At 42.3% G+C, this 22,496-nt stretch overlaps 1 protein-coding gene across 2 annotated transcripts in view; it reads left to right on the plus strand.

The window, feature by feature from the left end:
• Positions 1 to 22,496, plus strand: part of LOC124615272 (retinol-binding protein pinta-like) — a 114,557-nt gene that overhangs the window by 29,876 nt on the left and 62,185 nt on the right. For both annotated transcript variants that reach the window (XM_047143020.1, XM_047143021.1), the window contains exons 3-4: positions 5,258 to 5,417; positions 21,397 to 21,646. In XM_047143020.1, the coding sequence (XP_046998976.1) occupies positions 5,258 to 5,417; positions 21,397 to 21,646 (410 nt within the window). The remainder of the gene's footprint in view (positions 1 to 5,257; positions 5,418 to 21,396; positions 21,647 to 22,496) is intronic.

The following is a 22,496-nucleotide window of genomic DNA, read 5'->3' on the forward strand; positions in this document are numbered from 1 at the left end:
TTTTTATTTTCCTTCAGTTTTGGGAGGAATTTACGTGTAGGGTTCACGGTTCCAACTGCAAATGTTTTCTGGACTTTTACTAGGAAAAAAATTATCCATGAAAACAACATGACTCTTGCCATAAAGTTCCTCACATAAATCTGTTACTACCCGTGCACCCAGTACCAGTTCAGACTTCTCTGTAGCTAGTCTTCCAATACAAATTTGGAACTTCAAATTATATGCAGATTTATCACACAGCATCCATATTTTATAGCCTCTTTTCACAGGATTGTCCCTCATGTATTGCTTTATTCAGCTTCTGCCTTTAAATTTCACCATTGACTCATCAATTGCTACTTTTTGATGAGGCTGATAGCATTGTGAAAACCTTTTATTTAACATTTCACCATTTTAAAAAGTTTTTCAAAATTGGCCTGTCCCCTTTTAGGCATAGTACAGTTGTCATTTGAATGGTTGTGACTGAGGAGAAAACTGTATCGTTTTACGGTCATCAAGTCACATACATGTGACTCATTTAAATCTGGAGGGGAAGTCCAATAATCTCGATAACTTCGTAATTTTTTGACACTCATAAATAAATTGATGCCTCAGAAAACCCTTATCTCATCTTCAGTAGTTGGGATGAAAGGCTTTCGTTTTTGTGTGGCGCACAAATTGGTGTGAAATGTAATATGTTTTACCATTTCTTCCAAGTTTATTCTGATTTCCACAATGTCACCTTTCTGCCTGTTTGTCTTTTAGATTGCTACATGGGGCGTTGGCCTGGATTACCTTGCTCATTGCTCGCTGCAGAAGAATTTGAGACAATTCTACATTTTTTCATAATACATTTACGCTTTGTGACAGCGGTGTCTAGAACTGAAATGTGGAACCACTGTACGTCTAGAGTGAAAGAAACTGGAAGTATCTGAAGTACGGTGGTATCGAAGAAAGTCATAAACCAAGAGAAGCAGTTAAGTATGAAATGAATCAATACTAAATCGAATAAGTGTTGTATTCACCAAATATTCTTGGCGTCAGACATAGATGTGACAGCATGAGAGCCCACTACTACCGAAAGTTCTTGTTATGTTTGGCTTGCTTACTCGCAGCTACTGCTCAGCTTCGTTACACTGAGGCGACAAAAGCTATGAGATTGCGATATGCACGTATGAATATGGCGGTAGTACGGCGTACACAAAGTATAAAACGGTAGAGCGTTGGCGAAGCCGTCATTTGTATTCGTGTGATTCATGGGAAAAGGTTTCCGACCGCATGACTGGAACTAACAAACTTTGAAAGCGGAATGATAGGAGGAGCTAGATGCATGGAACATTCCACTTCGGAAATCGTTAGGGAATTCAGTATTGCCAGATCCACAGTGTCAAGAATGTTCCGAGAATACCAAGTTTCAGTCAATACCTACACTCCTGGAAATGGAAAAAAGAACACATTGACGCCGGTGTGTCAGACCCACCATACTTGCTCCGGACACTGCGAGAGGGCTGTACAAGCAATGATCACACACACGGCACAGCGGACACACCAGGAACCGCGGTGTTGGCCGTCGAATGGCGCTAGCTGCGCAGCATTTGTGCACCGCCGCCGTCAGTGTCAGCCAGTTTGCCGTGGCATACGGAGCTCCATCGCAGTCTTTAACACTGGTAGCATGCCGCGACAGCGTGGATGTGAACCGTATGTGCAGTTGACGGACATTGAGCGAGAGCGTATAGTGGGCATGCGGGAGGCCGGGTGGACGTACCGCCGAATTGCTCAACACGTGGGGCGTGAGGTCTCCACAGTACATCGATGTTGTCGCCAGTGGTCGGCGGAAGGTGCACGTGCCCGTCGACCTGGGACCGGACCGCAGCGACGCACGGATGCACGCCAAGACCGTACGATCCTACGCAGTGCCGTAGGGGACCGCACCGCCACTTCCCAGCAAATTAGGGACACTGTTGCTCCTGGGGTATCGGCGAGGACCATTCGCAACCGTCTCCATGAAGCTGGGCTACGGTCCCGCACACCGTTAGGCCGTCTTCCGCTCACGCCCCAACATCGTGCAGCCCGCCTCCAGTGGTGTCGCGACAGGCGTGAATGGAGGGACGAATGGAGACGTGTCGTCTTCAGCGATGAGAGTCGCTTCTGCCTTGGTGCCAATGATGGTCGTATGCGTGTTTGGCGCCGTGCATGTGAGCGCGACAATCAGGACTGCATACGACCGAGGCACACAGGGCCAACACCCGGCATCATGGTGTGGGGAGCGATCTCCTACACTGGCCGTACACCACTGGTGATCGTCGAGGGGACACTGAATAGTGCACGGTACATCCAAACCGTCATCGAACTCATCGTTCTGCCATTCCTAGACCGGCAAGGGAACTTGCTGTTCCAACAGGACCATGCACGTCCGCATGTATCCCGTGCCACCCAACGTGCTCTAGAAGGTGTAAGTCAACTACCCTGGCCAGCAAGATCTCCGGATCTGTCCCCCATTGAGCATGTTTGGGACTGGATGAAGCGTCGTCTCACGCGGTCTGCACGTCCAGCACGAACGCTGGTCCAACTGAGGCGCCAGGTGGAAATGGCATGGCAAGCCGTTCCACAGGACTACATCCAGCATCTCTACGATCGTCTCCATGGGAGAATAGCAGCCTGCATTGCTGCGAAAGATGGATATACACTGTACTAGTGCCGACATTGTGCATGCTCTGTTGCCTGTGTCTATGTGCCTGTGGTTCTGTCAGTGTGATCATGTGATGTATCTGACCCAAGGAATGTGTCAATAAAGTTTCCCCTTCCTTGGACAATGAATTCACGGTGTTCTTATTTCAATTTCCAGGAGTGTATCTCACGGACCAACACAGTGGCCGACGGTCTTTACTTAACGACTGAGAACAGTGGCGTTTGCGTAGAGTCATGAGTACTAACAGGGAAGTAACACTGAGTGATATAATCGCAGAAATCAATGAGGGACGTACGACGAACGTATCTGTTAGGACAATGTGGCGAACTTCGTCGATAATGGTCCGTGGCAAGAGACGATCGACCCTGGCGGCTGCAGCGCCTCTCCTGGACTCGCGACTGTGTCAATTGCTCCCTATAAAAGCGAAAAACCGTGTCGTGGTCAGATGAGTCCCGATTTCAGTTAGTAAGAGCTGATGGTAGGATTCGAGTCTGGTGCAGACGACACGAAACCATGGACCCTTGTTGTCAACAAGGCATTGTGCAAGTTGGTGATTAATGGTGTGGGGTGTTTTTCCCTGGAATGGACTGTGTCGTCTGGTCTACCTCAACCAATCATTGACTGTAAATGGTTGTGTTTGGTTACTAGGACACCATTTTCAGCCATTCGTGGACTTCATGCTCCCAAACAACGGTGGAATTTATATGGATGACAATCCGGCATGTCATCGGCCCACAACTGTTCTGGACAGTTCGAGCGAATAGTTTCGCCATCCATGGAACATTTATGGGACACAATTGAGATTTTAGTTCCTACACAGAATCCATCGCTGGTAACACTTTAATACTAGTGACGGCTCTAGAGGTAGCGAGGCTCAGTACTTCTGCAGGAGGCTTACAGCGACTTGTTGAGTCCACGTCATGTCGAGTCGCTGCACTACGCTGGGATAAAGGAGCGCCAACACGATATTAGGAGGTATGGTGTAACTTTCGTCACCTCAATGTGCATTTACCCAATATCTATGGCCAGATGATGATTAGCAAAGATTTGCAGTAATTTATTTGTAGAAGCTTTGTAATAAGTAAATTTAGTATGGAGATTATGCATTAACTGAAACTTCCTGGCAGATTAAAACTGCGTGCCGGTCCGAGACTCGAACTCGGGACCTTGGTTTTTCATGGGCACGTGCTCTACCGGCTGAGCTACCCAAGAGCGACTCACGCCCCGTCCTCACAGCTTTAATTTCGCCAGTACCCCGTCTCCTACCTTCCAAACTTCACAGAAGCTCTCCTGCGAACTTAGCAAGAGAGCTTTTGTGATGCGAAAGGCAAAGGTCCCGAGTTCGAGTCTCGGTCTGGCACACAGTTTTAATCTGCCATGAAGTTTCAGATCAGCGAACACTCCGCTGCAGAATGAAAATTTCATTCTAGAAACAACCTCCAGGCTGTGGCTAAGCCATATCTCCGCAGTATCCTTTCCTCCAGGAGTGCTAGTTCTGCAAGGTTCGTAAGAGAGTTTCTGTGAAGTTTGGAAGGTAGGAGATGAGGTACTGGCGGAATTAAAGCTGTGAGGAACGGGCGTGAGTTGTGCTTCGGTAGCTCAGTTGGTAGAGCACGTGCCCGTGAAAGGCAAAGGTCCCGAGTTCGAGTCTCGGTCCGGCACACAGTTTTAATCTGCCAGGAAGTTTCAATCAACGCACTCTCCGCTGTAGAGTGAAAATTTCATTCTATACATTAACTGTTCACTTGCTCTGATCTATCTCGAACTCTGGCGTAGTCCTGAATTTAGTGAATGGTAACGGATTTTCTTGTTGCTGCCTGTAGTTGAGTCCTATGCTGTCTTGAGTTTCTGATATGAGGCGTGTGCCAGCTTATATCAGCGTTTGATGGACGGATGTGCACTTGGAAACTGTTTATGTGATGTAAGGCGGAAGCATGAAATAAGTATCATTACCCTATGCGCCTTCTGTTGCATCCTATCCTTAACTCAATTGCTCCTGAGTACTGACCAGCTCGTCACTCTCCTCTGTATAGCTATTTTCCTTATCTTCCAGACGATACAGCGATAACTGAGGACGGAAGACTATGTAAGACACTAACCAAGAGATGGCACTTGATAGTGGAACAGTTAACAGTCGCAGAATGGAGAAATAGAAGATCAGAATTAGTAGAGACAGACAAACTGTGCCGGCCGGAGTGGCCGTGCGGTTAAAGGCGCTGCAGTCTGGAACCGCAAGACCGCTACGGTCGCAGGTTCGAATCCTGCCTCGGGCATGGATGTTTGTGATGTCCTTAGGTTAGTTAGGTTTAAGTAGTTATAAGTTTTAGGGGACTAATGACCTCAGCAGTTGAGTCCCATAGTGCTCAGAGCCATTTGAACCATTTTGAACAGACAAACTGTAGAGCAGAAGCTGAATAAAATAAAGCGATAGAAGTGAAAAAATTAGCAAACGATAGGAAAAGATGGAGTACAGCAACAAACCAAGTGAAACATTGAAAACTTAATTAAAATCTACCTTCAATCTATAGCTATTGTTTTTGTGATTACTGAAAAATTTTGTGTAATAACGCACGTGTACATTTGTTACAGAAGACGCACGCATCGAGCGGATGTACATAAACTGCAAGTGCAGCATAGAGAGGGTTAAGAAAGGACTGGACGCCTACTTCTCGCTTAAGACCAGGCATCCAGAGATGATGATGAACCGTGACCCTAGGGGACCCGACGTTGTGAACACCATGGAACACGTGTAAGTACCTATGAAACCCATCATAAAGTTGTGTGTCCTCTTTACAAATACTGAACACTCTTTTGCAATTAAATCTAAAGATGAGGAATAAAACTGGAAATGTGTGAGCGAGTGTAGCAGCATATCATCCTGTTCTGCTTGTATGCCGAAGAAAAAAAAATCGTTTTTTTCTTTTCTGCAGAATTCAGAAAAATCTAATCTGTTGTGGCCTCATCACAGAGATTCAATTCCGAACTCAATATGCCACAGCTCAGAGATACGCAAGTAATTTTTAACGTTAACAGCTGCCGAATTATGACTCTCTGTAGTAGTTATATGAAACTAATTTTCCTGCAATTTTTCAAAGAAAATTAGAAGAACATATCGACAAAATAACATGTGTGGAACTTGATCAATTAGTGACAAGATAACAGTGACGCAAATTACTGACATACCATCTGGAGTAAAGGTCTGCCCATACGGTTATTATGGTTATTTTCATGAGTGTCATGTCAAGTGCTCAACATTTTGATCTTGGTCACTGATACATTCAATTCCTGAGAGACAAAACTGCACGCTGAACTTCATCTGCACTTATCGCGTCATAGGCCCTCCTGAGGATGAGTTACCAGTACAATATTTACACATTTGTTGATAAAATGGATAAATATAATCACACAGCCAAATATTTGACTTGACCAGATTAACTGGATACAAACACCCGATTCACAAACGGAATGTCTCAAATCTTAAATATTAATAAGGCAATAAATTGTTAATAAAGACTCACATTAAATAAAATTTAAATGAATTTTAGCACAATAATTAGGGCCTCTTCAAAACAATCAGTTACACTCACTGGAATCATAAACAGAATATTTCCAAAGTGAAATTTTAACAACAGAAACTAATTATTAGTGGGAGACTCAGACTGAATTAAATTTAAATTAATTTACGTCGTAATTGAAACAGCGTAAGAAAACGGAAAGGTCCAAGGAAACTTCAGAGATACATTCAGTCGAAAAGATCAAATTCTACCATAAATACTTTAACCATTAAGAACACTATTTTCCAGGAAAACGGATGTTTGTCGTTTGGAAACTGCCATAAACATACACCTTGTAGTACGATCCTCAGTCACATCCGCAGATAAATGGCGCAAGAAAATGCCACAGAAACTAACCTGAAACATTTCCGTAAAGAAACAGAAGGCAACTATGTATTATTCTATCGACGACACAAGCTAACCATGGTAGACACGACCATATTAAAACATCGTTACAACGTCTAGCAAACTGACTGTTCAACTGTTGGCATACAGTCGGTGGGAAACCTGTATCCCACACAGCAAACACAATACACTGTGGGCAGCCACTTCACATCATCAGTTGCTAACCCCTTCTAGGGAGGCACTGTCTGTGGATGGTTGTCAGAAAATGTGGTTTTAGTAAATACCAGCTTACGGAACGGTACCTGTTAGTGTATGATGCTGCATGGCACACCCAGCTCTATACATGTTACGGACATAGTATAAATCCGTAAGTTAGATACCCAAGGAACCCCAACACATTCCAGCCAGTATCCGCAAGCCACAGGTTCCAGCGACTCAAGTCTGTTCATCTCAGTAGGCCCACAATAAACGCCGTCCGCGCTGGCGATCTCACACAGACACGCCCCCTCTCGACTTGCGCCAGACTTCTACTGGTGGCCCACCAATACCGTCAACACTCGTGGCGTCTCTCACAGGCCACTCTGTCAGCCTCTGCACCGACAGATAAACGCCCCCTCCGCCAGACATTCACGCCACTGTAGCTAACGGGAAACCACAGAAAGTGGTGCCAACCTAGGAAAGCTAGGCAAAACAATGCGATACTTGTCACACCTCGTAGAGCGGTTGTTTCAACTTTACCAGCAGATAAAAGTCCGTACGTGTTAGGGCATATGGAAATAAGAAAGAGCTGTATAATTAAAAAGTCTGCGGGTAAAGAATCAGCTAATCTTATAAGCTGATTAAGACGCTTGCAAACGTTCATAAAATACATCTGTGTAGCAGATGGTAGCTTTAATCAGCTTAATCAGTGCCGGTTTGACTTTAGGAAATGAAGAAGTATTCATTAAGAATTCAAGAATGCGTTAGAAACAACAGATACATGTAACAAAACAAATGCGATTTCATTATTACATGAGATGCCTGGAGTACCCGACAATTTATGGTTATTTGTGCAGATTCAAGGAGCAGAGGAACCCCAATGTCTATACTACTATAAAGACAGAGTTGTCGAATGGTCAGCTGGCGTACTGAAAGTAATCAATAGAACTAATAGGAAGTGCCCACCGGCGGCCGAAATGAGATTTTAGGATCTGGAACCTCTCTTATGCCAACTGGATCTAATCAAGTCGATAGGATGGTGACATATGCCGACGATATCTTTGGATGTTTTGTCAAGGAACTCAAGAGCCGAAATGGGGGTACGGTAGATGGGGGCGTCTCCCAGATGCAGGGGTGGTGTGTAAACAACACATTAAACATAAACCAGCAGAAAAATACACATTTACTCTTAAAAGGTTAATTTCTATCATGCATTAAAACTAAAGTTATGAAGCATCTTCATCTCCAGCACATAGTGTGTTGCAGTCCATTTGGATGAAATGCGTAAACTCTCACAATGTACTCACAGAGTATCACACAAAGCAGGCAACATTACGCAAAAAGTGTTCCACCCCTCAAGCGGTGAGGACCTACCACGATGCCAGTATCTTCACCATCATAAGCTTCGCAGCAAATGTCTTGGCGCACAGAGTTCTGTTCGCATAACAGCAAATCCTGCGACTTGCACAAAAGGGTGAGCTGCTCAAACTCACAGGAGCCTTTAGCATCACACCAAAAGAAGTTTTGTTGGCGATCCTTTAGATCTGTCGAGTAGACATTACATCGAAATATCGTGTGGCCTCCTACCGGTTACGTAAGTAGATTTGACAAAAGTCCAACAAACGATAAAAAACAAACCACAAATAAGATGAAGGAAAGTGAGTGGATAACATGACAACGGGACAACGGTTCAATACTAAAACAGACCGATGATTCCACCACTTTATCACGCATGTATATGAAGAATGTTGTTAGTTCACTTAATTCTCAATTACATTCTGAATCACACTCGTAAAAACTTATTAAAATAGTATTAAAAAGTTTAATCGATCAACTGTCTCTGTTTTCACACGGATGATCTTTTGTGAAAAACCCAGTGCTTTTGTTGACGTTTTGTTTCGTCTTATACAAGGTGACAGTTTGTATTCGCTGTTGTTAACGAGCATAAGTAACATAGCTGGGTCCTCATCACAGCTGCAGTCTTCGTTTCATTCCTTAAGGAATTCGAATTAAATCATACCTATACTATGAGTTAGGTTGTTCTTCTTTGCATGACTAGAAAAAGCTTTTAAAGCTCAGACAATTATTAAAAACATAGAAAAATTTGTTGAATTGAGTACTCATCATGTGTACACATAGCAAATGAATTACCACTAAAAGAAAAGATACTTCCAATAAAATTATGGTGGCATGCATGTCTTTAGCTCACTTGTGCATTGACAAATGACACATGTGTAAGTGCAAAGGAATATAACAGAAAGAGCTTCACAAATTGAGCAAGCCAGTAGCACACTGGTGCACCTCTCACCCTTAAGGAAGCAGTTATTCGGCTTGGCACTGATGGTCTCCTGAGGGGTATCACGACAATTTGTGTTAAACTGTTGCGTTTTGTCATCAGAATCCCAAGCTAGTGCTCCTAAAGTTCTCAGCTGGGAAGAGATCCGGTGGGTTTGCTGGCGATGATGGGGTTTGGCAAGCATGAAAAAAAGCAGTGTGGGGGAGGGGATTTTCTTGCTGAAATGGAGGCCCAAGGTGGCTTTCCACGAAGGACAACGAAACGGAGTATGGGATATCGTCGACGTACCGCTGTGCTGTTAAGGTCCCATGGATGATAACCAAATGTGTCCTGCTATAAAATACAATTTCACCCCAGCCCATCACTGCTGGTTGTGGGGCGTTATGGTGGATGGCCGCCACTTTGGTATCCTGCTGTTCTCTAGGGCATCTCTTGACACGTCTTCATTGGTCGTTGGTGCTCATAAGTGAAGACAATTCTACACCATTTAATGAGATTCCAGCCCATGATGACCATCGAAGACCTGTCTAGAGACACCTCTGGCTGTAGTAGGATACCAACACGGCCCTAAACCGCCATATGGCCCAAGAGCCAGGGGTGGTGGTCTAGGCTGCCACTTTATTTCATAGCAGGGCCGCTATGGTTATTATCTACGGAACCCTTACACCAATGTGGTACGTCGACGATATTGTACGGCCGTTTTGCTGCTATTCATAACAAGGCACGATGGGCTTAAATTTCAGCAAGATAAAGCCCACCTGCACATAATGAGAGTTCCTACACTTCGCCTTCGTGCTTCCCAAACACTACCTTGGCGAACAAGGTCCTCGGATATCTCTCCAATTAATGATATTTGCAGCATTGTGGGCAATGCCCTCCAACTAGCTCGGGATTTTGACGATCTAACGCACCAATTGTATAGAATTTGGCACAACATCCCTCAGGAGGACATCCACTCACTCCATCAATCAGTTCTAAGACGAATAACTGCTTGCATAAGGCCCAGAGATGGAGCAATACGTTACTCACTTGCTCAATTTGTCAAACTCTCCCTCTTGAATAAATCATCCAAATTTTATGAAGCTGTAATTATTCGTTTTGTCTGTATATGTACACCACATGTACCGATTTCCGTCCCGTTCGATCATTCTTTTATGGTGTATCCCTTCCTTTTCTCCATTTTCGTCTTGAAATGAATTTCTCTTCAAAAGTCATCGTCCCTCATTAACCACTGTGCTGAATTTTTTACAAAACATCTTCCACTGTAAATAGTTCTTTTTTACAGTTTTGAAAAGGTAATTTAGAAATCATGTACTTGACGAAATAATACCATTTTGGCACACAAACATGTAACAAAAAAATATTATCAACAAGCATTTAGGGAAGGCGTCGTTTGCAGTATTGTAATATCACCATATAAAAACGCAACAAATTGTGCAAAGCAATACTTCTCACAAAACACAAAAATCTACCGTCTTTTCACTTAAATGGCTTCATATCATTTATACAATCGACAGTTTTCTGTTTATTTGGTAAATATAACAACTATGATTATAGGTATTTTATATTCCAGTTGTAATGTGACCTAGTAAAATCCTTTCTAACAGTAATGATCCCACCAGTATAGCCCACTACATTTTAACTATGTGCAGCCATGCATTCAAAATTTAAACAGCTTTGGACGTTTTTCATGAGCTATTAACATTTTATAGTCAGCAGTCACATTATATTTAGTACTTCATACAAACAATTCTCATAATTTTTCTAATACCAAGATTGTGTTGACCATCACGAAGTTGTCAACCAAAATTCAAATACTACCAGTAGTTCAGACCCACTGCCTACACTTCATGAAAATCATCAGCGTAACCACAGACTATTATTCTACGTCAACATGTAGCATAAATTCACATTAGTCATTTCTCAGAATCATGCACAGTATACCATCACAAAAAAGTACAAAACATTACAGGAGAGAGCACAAATAGTCCCTAATACATCATCGACCTATCATCATCACATAAACCGCAGAAATACAGATTAGTTCACAAAACCTCATCTTAATATATGCGTCACACATTCTCGATAAGCTTCACATAAATCCATAAATACACCTCATGTAGAAGAATGCTCTAATGTAATCTACGCACCTCGTTCATGGTAACATATCATGTATTTTGAGCAAAGAAATATATTTTACATCACAACTGTTCTTTCAAACATCTTCTATAACTTATAGTTTTCATAGTTTGTTTATTATTTTCGTTTAAGAAATACCATTCCCCACTGAACCTTGTCTCACAATGATATCATAACAGTGATGAAGTTGACAAAGCTTGTAAAAATCAAAGATTTCCATTTTCGAAGACGTTTTGTTTTGCTGACACCAGCTGACTATAAACACATAAAACAGTCCTACTTCCCATTATGTAAAAATCCAAATTTGTTTTTCATAATGCATGAAAGATTCCCAAGATGGAAGTAATTTAAATCTATTTATCCACTACTAATACAACATAACACACCATAGTTTAAGTAATCCAATAAATAAATTATTTTCTTGTCTCCACCTTTGGTTCACATAAATATGTTAACACTCCAGATACAGCGAAAATTTTCAAAAATATAAATAATAATGTTTCACATTTAATAGGTTTCCCCAACAGAAACAGTAATAAATATTATATATTCCAGTCCTCAAATGGTTTGTCGTTTCTGTTTAATTAGCTAGTAATGTGAGATCATAAGAAGGCTACATAACTACATTATTGTCTCTTACACTACTAAAAGGAAGACAGATTGACAGTAGGAATAATTCTACAAGGATAAAATGATGGGTAGGAGAAAAAATGAAGTACATAAAGTTGAAATTATTGAAGTAATACAGCAAGAACATTTAGGCCCTGGACCTGTTACATACGTATCATGAAAGAGGTTTGTGATCCTCTGGGAATATTACTGCTACAATTCCTCAACGTTTGTCTCTTCGTCTCCATCTAATTCAGATTTTGTTCCTGTTTCAATGAAAAGCCCCAGTTTTACCACCACTGTGTTCACTGCAAGCACAATACACAGCCAATAAAAATGTCTAACACGTCTTTGAGCTGAGTTTTTTGTTAAACTGTACCAAAGCATGTACTTACAACACTGACTTATCCAGATTGAAGTTTACAACTTTTTTGACCCATCACTGAAGCTAACATTTTCATGGGAATCTCTCACAGATAAAATTTTATTATTGAAATTCTTGAGTAACGTAAAAGTACAGTTATGTATATCATACACACTTTTTCAATAAGTAGTTCTGCTATGATTACACATCTGCTTTCGAATACTGTTTTCCTAAAACTTCTATTAGTGGATACTGTTTCTTTTCTACTTTGTGAAAAAGATAAGTCAGTGTTTGGTAGGGCTGTGTTAACATAAGATTCTTGCATAGGATCACTACTGCTTTCTATAACTGAATGTTCTTCTTTAACAAGTAGGCTGATTTTGCTGTTAGTAACATTTACTCTGCTATCCAGTAATTTGATTGCTTATTTGTTCATTGTTTATCTTCATGATAGATTCTAGGTCTCCTATTCTTGAAAATAAATTATCGTCATTGAATTTTATTTCTGACCTCAATAGGTCATTGCTACATTTCATTTGGTCACTATTAGAATTCATACCTATTTGCATATCTCCCTGTTTTCCTAAAATAAGTCTTAATTCAGCACAACTAATCAGGTTTTCTGTCAGCTTATACATCTTTTGAAATGTGAAAAATTAGCTGATACACATCTATAACCCCTCCCTACCCCTGCTTTACTTTCTACTTCTTTATTGTTGTTCATTTTAGCTATATCTAAAAGCACAATACGCCACAAAAACCAAAATTAAGGGTTTTGTTGTGCTTAGCTTCTCTCTTCCTCTGAATTCTCATATTAAAATCATGTGATTTTTCCTTTACCTTCATTTACTCATGGTCTTTGCATGAGTAATTGTTATTCTCTGAACAAAGTGCCCATCATAGCCTTCTCCCCTGCAATCTTTCTAATTGACTTAACTTGTGGATTTTCGTAGTATTCTTATGGAAAAAGCTACATTAACTATTGAGCCAAAAATGTCTGTAAATCATGCCTTCAGCACCCACCTGAAAAGATTCCCCTTAATTCTCAACATCGCAAATATTTATTTTTAATGGCATTTCTTATATGTAAGTCTATTCGTACGCAATGTTTGTAGATAAAGTTCAAGAGAGGAATCTTGACAAAAACTGCTAATTAGACACTTAATTTGCTAATAGCATCAGTGATAGTCTTAATACAATCAATTTGGTCCTAGGTTGTTGAAATGACACAGCAGAAGGTTAATGACATGTTTCTAGATTGTGATGTTTTATTTTCACTTAAAATTAATCAAAACACAGGCACAAACACTGTTTAAAATCAAAAGGCAAATATTAACTCTGAATACACATAAAAGTTATGAACAGATCCACTGCCCTTCTCACCACAACGAGTCAAAAGATCTTCACATCGTGTTCACTCTCTCTTATGTGTAATGAGGCTAAGCAATTTGCGCCAAGCAAGAATAGTGTATATCGTGACGATAGTTCTGGAAGTTTCCAGAATGTTCTACAGGTCAAATTACTATCTACATAATTTTCGTTTCTCAGTTTTATAATATTTACAGTTTAAAGCTTATGTTTAGCAAATGTAAATTCTTTTGGAGATTCATAGGTAAAAACAGTATTGTATAATTGGAGTAAATATTACCAGAGCTATTCCCGTTATGTTTAGTTGATACCTTATCATATACTGATTGTATATCAGTAATTATCTAAATACACTCCTGGAAATTGAAATAAGAACACCGTGAATTCATTGTCCCAGGAAGGGGAAACTTTATTGACACATTCCTGGGGTCAGATACATCACATGATCACACTGACAGAACCACAGGCACGTAGATACAGGCAACAGAGCATGCACAATGTCGGCAATAGTACAGTGTATATCAACCTTTCGCAGCAATGCAGGCTGCTATTCTCCCATGGAGACGATCGTAGAGATGCTGGATGTAGTCCTGTGGAACGGCTTGCCATGCCATTTCCACCTGGCGCCTCAGTTGGACCAGCGTTCGTGCTGGACGTGCAGACCGCGTGAGACGACGCTTCATCCAGTCCCAAACATGCTCAATGGGCGACAGATCCGGAGATCTTGCTGGCCAGGGTAGTTGACTTACACCTTCTAGAGCACGTTGGGTGGCACGGGATACATGCGGACGTGCATTGTCCTGTTGGAACAGCAAGTTCCCTTGCCGGTCTAGGAATGGTAGAACGATGGGTTCGATGACGGTTTGGATGTACCGTGCACTATTCAGTGTCCCCTCGACGATCACCAGTGGTGTACGGCCAGTGTAGGAGATCGCTCCCCACACCATGATGCCGGGTGTTGGCCCTGTGTGCCTCGGTCGTATGCAGTCCTGATTGTGGCGCTCACCTGGACGGCGCCAAACACGCATACGACCATCATTGGCACCAAGGCAGAAGCGACTCTCATCGCTGAAGACGACACGTCTCCATTCGTCCCTCCATTCACGCCTGTCGCGACACCACTGGAGGCGGGCTGCACGATGTTGGGGCGTGAGCGGAAGACGGCCTAACGGTGTGCGGGACCGTAGCCCAGCTTCATGGAGACGGTTGCGAATGGTCCTCGGCGATACCCCAGGAGAAACAGTGTCCCTAATTTGCTGGGAAGTGGCGGTGCGGTCCCCTACGGCACTGCGTAGGATCCTACGGTCTTGGCGTGCATCCGTGCGTCGCTGCGGTCCGGTCCCAGGTCGACGGGCACGTGCACCTTCCGCCGACCACTGGCGACAACATCGATGTACTGTGGAGACATCACGCCCCACGTGTTGAGCAATTCGGCGGTACGTCCACCCGGCCTCCCGCATGCCCACTATACGCCCTCGCTCAAAGTCCGTCAACTGCACATACGGTTCACGTCCACGCTGTCGCGGCATGCTACCAGTGTTAAAGACTGCGATGGAGCTCCGTATGCCACGGCAAACTGGCTGACACTGACGGCGGCGGTGCACAAATGCTGCGCAGCTAGCGCCATTCGACGGCCAACACCGCGGTTCCTGGTGTGTCCGCTGTGCCGTGCGTGTGATCATTGCTTGTACAGCCCTCTCGCAGTGTCCGGAGCAAGTATGGTGGGTCTGACACACCGGTGTCAATGTGTTCTTTTTTCCATTTCCAGGAGTGTTTATACAATTGTCTTGAATGACTTCAGATGACTTTTCAAAATAAGAATGAGTGATAATATTCTCTTTTTAATACTATTTCTAGCATTTATTGGAAAAGTAATTTTTATGGTATAATATTGCACCATAAGTAACTATAGTACATGAGTGGAAAAATATGTATAAGGCAAAGATTCGTCTGAGTACTAGAAAACGTCATAAACAGATCAGAGTACAGAGGACATTCTCGATTAACATTAACACCACTTTTGACGAACATCCTCCCACTCTCCTATATAATACAGTGCAACTATTGCCGCTGATGTCTGAAAAACCACCGAAGGCTGTGAAACAACCACTGTAACAGTAATTTCAGCATGCTGTTTGATATGTTGATTCCGATGTTTCAATTCTCAAAACAGAACAATTCAGATTCTCATGCTGCCTGACAGTGACTATAGAAACAGAAAGTGACAGTAATATTGCTACGAAAGTTGATCACGAGTATCTTCGGCAGCAGTTCGTTTCATAATGCTTGAAGGTACTCTGTTATTTAGTCAAAATACATTAAAAACCCTTGGTATAAGCATATAGGTTAGATGGTTAAGCGTGTTCCATGTTCTATAATCTATAATCAGCCTGTCCGACAGGCTATTTATGTAATTGGCGAACACTAAACTGCTATAGGGCATTTCTGGTTTCATCTTTATCTGTGATGAACTGACGCTGTCCATGACAACGTACTGGTCTCTACCATTTAAAAAATCTTCGAGACAGTTGCGTATTTAAATATGTATAAGGTATTCGAGGAAAAATATACAGCGTCAATAAAATCTTCTCGGTTCACAAGTCGCATCACTTCACAAGCAGAACACCGTGGCGGTCGTGGCAGTCAGCGATCTGGACTACTGATGATGCCAGAGACAGCTAACGAAAGCTCGAGTGTTTTATTCGAAGTGATGGGGCTTGCAAGCCAAGAAGATTTTATTGAAGCATGCAACCACAAAAGACTCTAAGAACAAATATAAAGCGTGGTGCAGTGTCGAATGTTTTCCGGAAATCTAGGTATGTAAAATTAGTATGTTGCACTCTTCTGTGGCTTGCACGATATAAATTGGCCTTCTAAATCCTTGCCGTTTTATGAGTTTCTTTTTAGGGAACTCTATGAATATGAGCTTAGAATACGTAACATTAGATCTGGGTCAGGGATGTTGGTCCACAATTTTGAGCATCTGCTCTTTTGTTCATCTAATACAAAGTGAAACAATAAACCAACGACAAAATTTCGGAGATTGTTCAGGGATATTTTATGAGTGGTTCGGTATAAGGGACCCACGGTATTGGTAAAGAGTAATAATGTAATTAAGAGTTATTAGGTTTGTTATCGCTGTTATCCTTGTTTTTGTGAAAATTTCTTCACAAGAGTTAAAAAGCTGCAACATGCAAACAGAAAAACGTACAACATTAATTGCTGAGTAATGCAACAATCGTCAGATCATTGTGTCGCTCTTCCATTGCATTCAGTTAACCATACGCAACCAGCTCTTCATTAGTAACCTTATCACTCCAGTGTTCAACCAACACTGCCAGTAGAATAAACTCTGGACAGAGCCGACCAGTACTGGATGTAATATCAGCTTGAGGGGGAAGAGTGAAGTGGACATTACTATTTCCATTAGCAGAATACCTAAAGTGAACGGAATGAGTTTGTTTTCAAAGAAGACGCCGATCACGTTCTGCTGACATTTGCGCTCTTGTCTAGTTATTTTCAGTGCAATGCTGGCACAAAGATAAATGGGGGTCAGAAATCAAACGAAGTGCAATTAGTCTCTAACGAGCCACCGGAGATCAAGAATTTCTGATGCCTCAGTACTCCAAAAATATCTCTAAGCAACGTCAAGAATTTGTTGTTGACTTTCGGGAACCACTTTGTGCAGGGCGTGGCAAGTAAAGGTGACCCACAGAACAGAGTTCCAGGGTAGAACGAACCACAGCAGAGAAAAGGAAATACAGTACTAACTTGAGTATAGTAGATGTTGAAAGAGACCACCATTCATCTATGGGCACTTTTGGGCCCTGGTCAGCAAGTTGCTGAATGCGGATCGAAAATGCACTGTTGTAACTGCTGCAGTCTCATCCCTAATGTTCTGCTGCAGTTACTGAAGACTATGAGGCTTGTTGCGATACACCCTAGACTTGAAGGCTTTCCACACACTGACAGATCAGGTGGCCTGAGTGGACACTATGTGCCACGACCAGACTGACCTTTGACAGGTCAGGCGTGCACTACACACCGGAAGCAGCTACTAGGGTAGCAGAGTACGTGTGGCGTGCACACGGGGGTTTTTTAGGTTAGAGGGACCCCCCCTTGGGCGAAACGATAAAATACCTGACGACTTACCAGAGAGGACATTATCATCGTTGATAAAGAACGTCCGTCCTCAGAGACCAAAAACAGGAAAAGTTAACGTAATATTGGTAAACTGCAGGAGTATCCAGGGCAAGGTTCCTGAATTAGTATCTCTTATTGAAGGAAATAGTGCGCATATAGTATTAGGAACGGAAAGTTGGTTAAAACCGGAAGTGAACAGTAACGAAATCCTAGACACAGAATGGAATATATACCGCAAGGATAGGATAAACGCCAATGGTGGAGGAGTATTTATAGCAGTAAAGAATTCAATAATATCCAGTGAAGTTATTAGCGAATGCGAATGTGAAATAATCTGGGTTAAGTTAAGTATCAAAGGTGGGTCAGATATGATAGTCGGATGCTTCTATAGACCACCTGCATCAGCAACCGTAGTAGTTGAGCGCCTCAGAGAGAACCTGCAGAACGTCGTGAAGAAGTTTCGTGATCATACTATTGTAATAGGGGGAGACTTCAATCTACCAGGTATAGAATGGGATAGTCACACAATCAGAACTGGACCCAGGGACAGAGACTCTTGTGACATTATCCTGACTGCCTTGTCCGAGAATTACTTCGAGCAGATAGTTAGAGAACCAACTCGTGAAGCTAACGTTTTAGACCTCATAGCAACAAATAGACCGGAACTTTTCGACTCCGTGAATGTAGAAGAGGGTATCAGTGATCATAAGTCAGTGGTTGCATCAATGACTACAAGTGTAATAAGAAATGCCAAGAAAGGAAGGAAAATATATTTGCTTAACAAGAGTGATAGGGCACAAATCGCAGAATATCTGAGTGACCACCATCAAACGTTCATTTCTGAGGAAGAGGATGTGGAACAAAAATGGAAAAAATTCAGAAACATCGTCCAGTACGCCTTAGATAAGTTCGTACCGACTAAGGTCCAAAGCGAGGGGAAAGATCCACCGTGGTATAACAATCATGTACGAAAGGTACTACGGAAACAAAGAAAGCTTCATCATAGGTTTAAGAGTAGTCGAATCATAGCTGATAAGGAAAAGCTGAACGAAGCGAAAAAGAGCGTAAAGAGAGCAATGAGAGAAGCATTCAACGAATTCGAACATAAAACATTGGCAAACAATCTAAACAAGAACCCTAAAAAGTTTTGGTCATATGTAAAATCGGTAAGCGGATCTAAATCCCCTATTCAGTCACTCGTTGACCACGATGGCACCGAAACAGAGGACGACCGAAGAAAGGCAGAAATACTGAATTCAGTGTTCCGAAACTGTTTCACTGCGGAAAATCGTAACACGGTCCCTGACTTCAGCCGTCGCACGGACGCCAAAATGGAAAATATTGAAATAAACGATATCGGAATTGAAAAACAACTGCTATCACTTAGTAGCGGAAAAGCATCCGGACCAGACGAGATACCCTTAAGATTCTACAGTGATTATGCTAAAGAACTTGCCCCCTTTCTATCAGCAATTTATCGTAGATCGCTGGAAGAACGTAAAGTACCTAGCGACTGGAAGAAAGCGCAGGTCGTTCCCATTTTCAAGAAGGGTCATAAATCAGATGCGAATAATTATAGGCCTATTTCGCTTACGTCAATCTGTTGTAGAATAATGGAACATGTTTTGTGTTCTCGTATTATGACGTTCTTAGATAACACAAATCTCCTTCATCATAACCAACACGGATTCCGCAAACAGAGATCATGTGAAACTCAGCTCGCCCTATTTGCCCAAGAAATTCACAGTGCCGTAGACACTGGCGAGCAAATTGATGCCGTATTCCTGGACTTCAGGAAGGCATTTGATACGGTTCCGCACTTACGTTTAGTGAAAAAAATACGAGCTTACGGAATATCGGACCAGGTTTGTGATTGGATTCAGGATTTCCTAGAAGAAAGAACACAACATGTCATTCTTAACGGTTCAAAATCTGCAGATGTAGAGGTAATTTCGGGAGTACCGCAGGGAAGCGTGATAGGACCTTTATTGTTTACAATATACATAAACGACTTAGTTGACAACATCGGTAGCTCCGTGAGGCTATTTGCAGATGACACGGTTGTCTACAAGAAAGTAGCAACATCAGAAGACTCGTACGTACTCCAGGAGGACCTGCAGAGGATTAATGCATGGTGCGACAGCTGGCAGCTTTCCCTAAACGTAGATAAATGTAATATAATGCGCATACATAGGGGCAGAAATCCATTCCAGTACGATTATGCCATAGGTGGTAAATCATTGGAAGCGGTAACGACCGTAAAATACTTAGGAGTTACTATCCGGAGCGATCTGAAGTGGAATGATCACATAAAACAAATAGTGGGAAAAGCAGGCGCCAGGTTGAGATTCATAGGAAGAATTCTAAGAAAATGTGACTCATCGACGAAAGAAGTAGCTTACAAAACGCTTGTTCGTCCGATTCTTGAGTATTGCTCATCAGTATGGGACCCTTACCAGGTTGGATTAATAGAAGAGATAGACATGATCCAGCGAAAAGCAGCGCGATTCGTCATGGGGACATTTAGTCAGCGCGAGAGCGTTACGGAGATGCTGAACAAGCTCCAGTGGCGGACACTTCAAGAAAGGCGTTACGCAATACGGAGAGGTTTATTATCGAAATTACGAGAGAGCACATTCCGGGAAGAGATGGGCAACATATTACTACCGCCCACATATATCTCGCGTAATGATCACAACGAAAAGATCCGAGAAATTAGAGCAAATACGGAGACTTACAAGCAGTCGTTCTTCCCACGCACAATTCGTGAATGGAACAGGGAAGGGGGGATCAGATAGTGGTACAATAAGTACCCTCCGCCACACACCGTAAGGTGGCTCGCGGAGTATAGATGTAGATGTAGATGTAGATGATAACAACTGCGTCACACGTGAAGACTGTGTAAACACGCTCCAAGGTTGGACCAGCTGTACAGACAGTGGTTCCATCCCGTTGGGAGTAACTGTTTGTCTTTTCCTCCTCCGTTAATGCTGCCACATATTCACGTCCAATCGTATCTACTGATCTGGGCCACTTTTACTTGCCCCACCCTGTATAAATGAGTGCATAAACTGACGGAGTGTTCCTCCCATCTCCTGTGTTTTCATACGGTGTGCTCAATTTCCTTTTCTTTTCCTCCGATGTTTGTGATCTGCGTTTTCCTAAATTTAGCATTTGATCTTTTCATCAGTGAAAATGTTTTTATCACAATCTCAGCAAACTCAAGTACGACATTACAAAAATCGAGTAACAGTACGCATTCACAAGGTTAAAACGCGACGGGAGGTACAATAAAACACTAATATTTTTTTGATCATGATATTTATTGCAATTTTACGCGGTATTCCGCAAGAGTGTGCGTTAGAAATGTGTGCCGGCCGAAGTGGCCGTGCGGTTAAAGGCGCTGCAGTCTGGAACCGCAAGACCGCTACGGTCGCAGGTTCGAATCCTGCCTCGGCCATGGATGTTTGTGATGTCCTTAGGTTAGTTAGGTTTAGGTAGTTCTAAGTTCTAGGGGACTAATGACCTCAGCAGTTGAGTCCCATCGTGCTCAGAGCCATTTTTTTTTAGAAATGTGTGAGGGCGTCGTTGACTGTTTAAGGCACCTAACTATAAGTCTTGTTCCAGTGCAGGCAATAAGTTACGTACAACTGGTGTTTGTCTGAGATTTTGTGAATAACCTCTCACTGTTGTGTCTATAACGTGCCGACAGCAAGGTGGTGACGATGCCTCGCCTCACCGAGTACCTCTACCGGGTGCACATCTTCGCAGACGCCGACCCGGACCCCGTGTGGGTCTCGTGGCCAAATTACGGGAAAATTGTCTCCATGAACCTCGACATGATGTTATTTAATGACTACTCGCTCGGAGACATCGTAATCGTGGATCTGAAAAACCTGACTGCTGGACACGCCCTCCGGACCGATATCAATATCATACGCGCTATTGAATTTGGCTACAAGGTAGGTTCTCTCAAAATAATATTCCACATACAATGTACACACGTCTCAAACATTACATTCCTTGGAACATATAGTACTTAAGTAAAATTTTGTCTGTATGTGTAATTTGCACATAAGAAGGCTAGAAGAGCAGCGTTACCCTACACAGTTCTGTATCAGTTGCTAGTATTTCCTCGTATCAGAATTACAGCTGTGGACATATGCTGGAATTTGAGACAGGAACTTCTCCCACATTTCCTTCTCTGGCGAGCACTTAAATGAGAATTACAGAACAATCATATAGATGTAGATAAAGATAACTTTGTATAAAACATTCTTGGTTTCATTGCTGCAGCAGACCTGAGTAAAATCTTAAGCTTTTGACGATTACTGTAATTGGCTAGCTTTATATTTGAACAAAGTGCAAATGTTAGTGTGAGTTGGCTACATACCATGGTAACAACGTCTCATTGACCTTCAATACACGATATCATCAAGATGACATTGGTGGGAAATTCAAAAAAAGGAAGCTAATGGAAACAACCAAGTTGTTTTAATAGGATATTCGTAAACAATTCACTCGCAAAAAAATTCCAAATCTCGTAATTAGCTCACATATTTCAGCAGCCATTATGTCGCCATGCTCAAAAGTCTCTGAGCTATATTCTAAAATATGTAAGGATATTGACACTATTGCAGTATTTCCATGTGAGAAATGCAATACCTTAACCTAATTTTGCGTAAATTGGCGTCATCTTCGAAGTTATTTGATTATTTATCAGATACACGCGAAGATATTGACTATAGTGGTGTAACTTGGCATTTATGATCTAATTCATAGGTCAAGCAGCAATTGTGAACGTTCAGTGTT

Source organism: Schistocerca americana, chromosome 5 (assembly GCF_021461395.2).
Source record: "Schistocerca americana isolate TAMUIC-IGC-003095 chromosome 5, iqSchAmer2.1, whole genome shotgun sequence".
Lineage (NCBI taxonomy): Eukaryota > Metazoa > Arthropoda > Insecta > Orthoptera > Acrididae > Schistocerca > Schistocerca americana.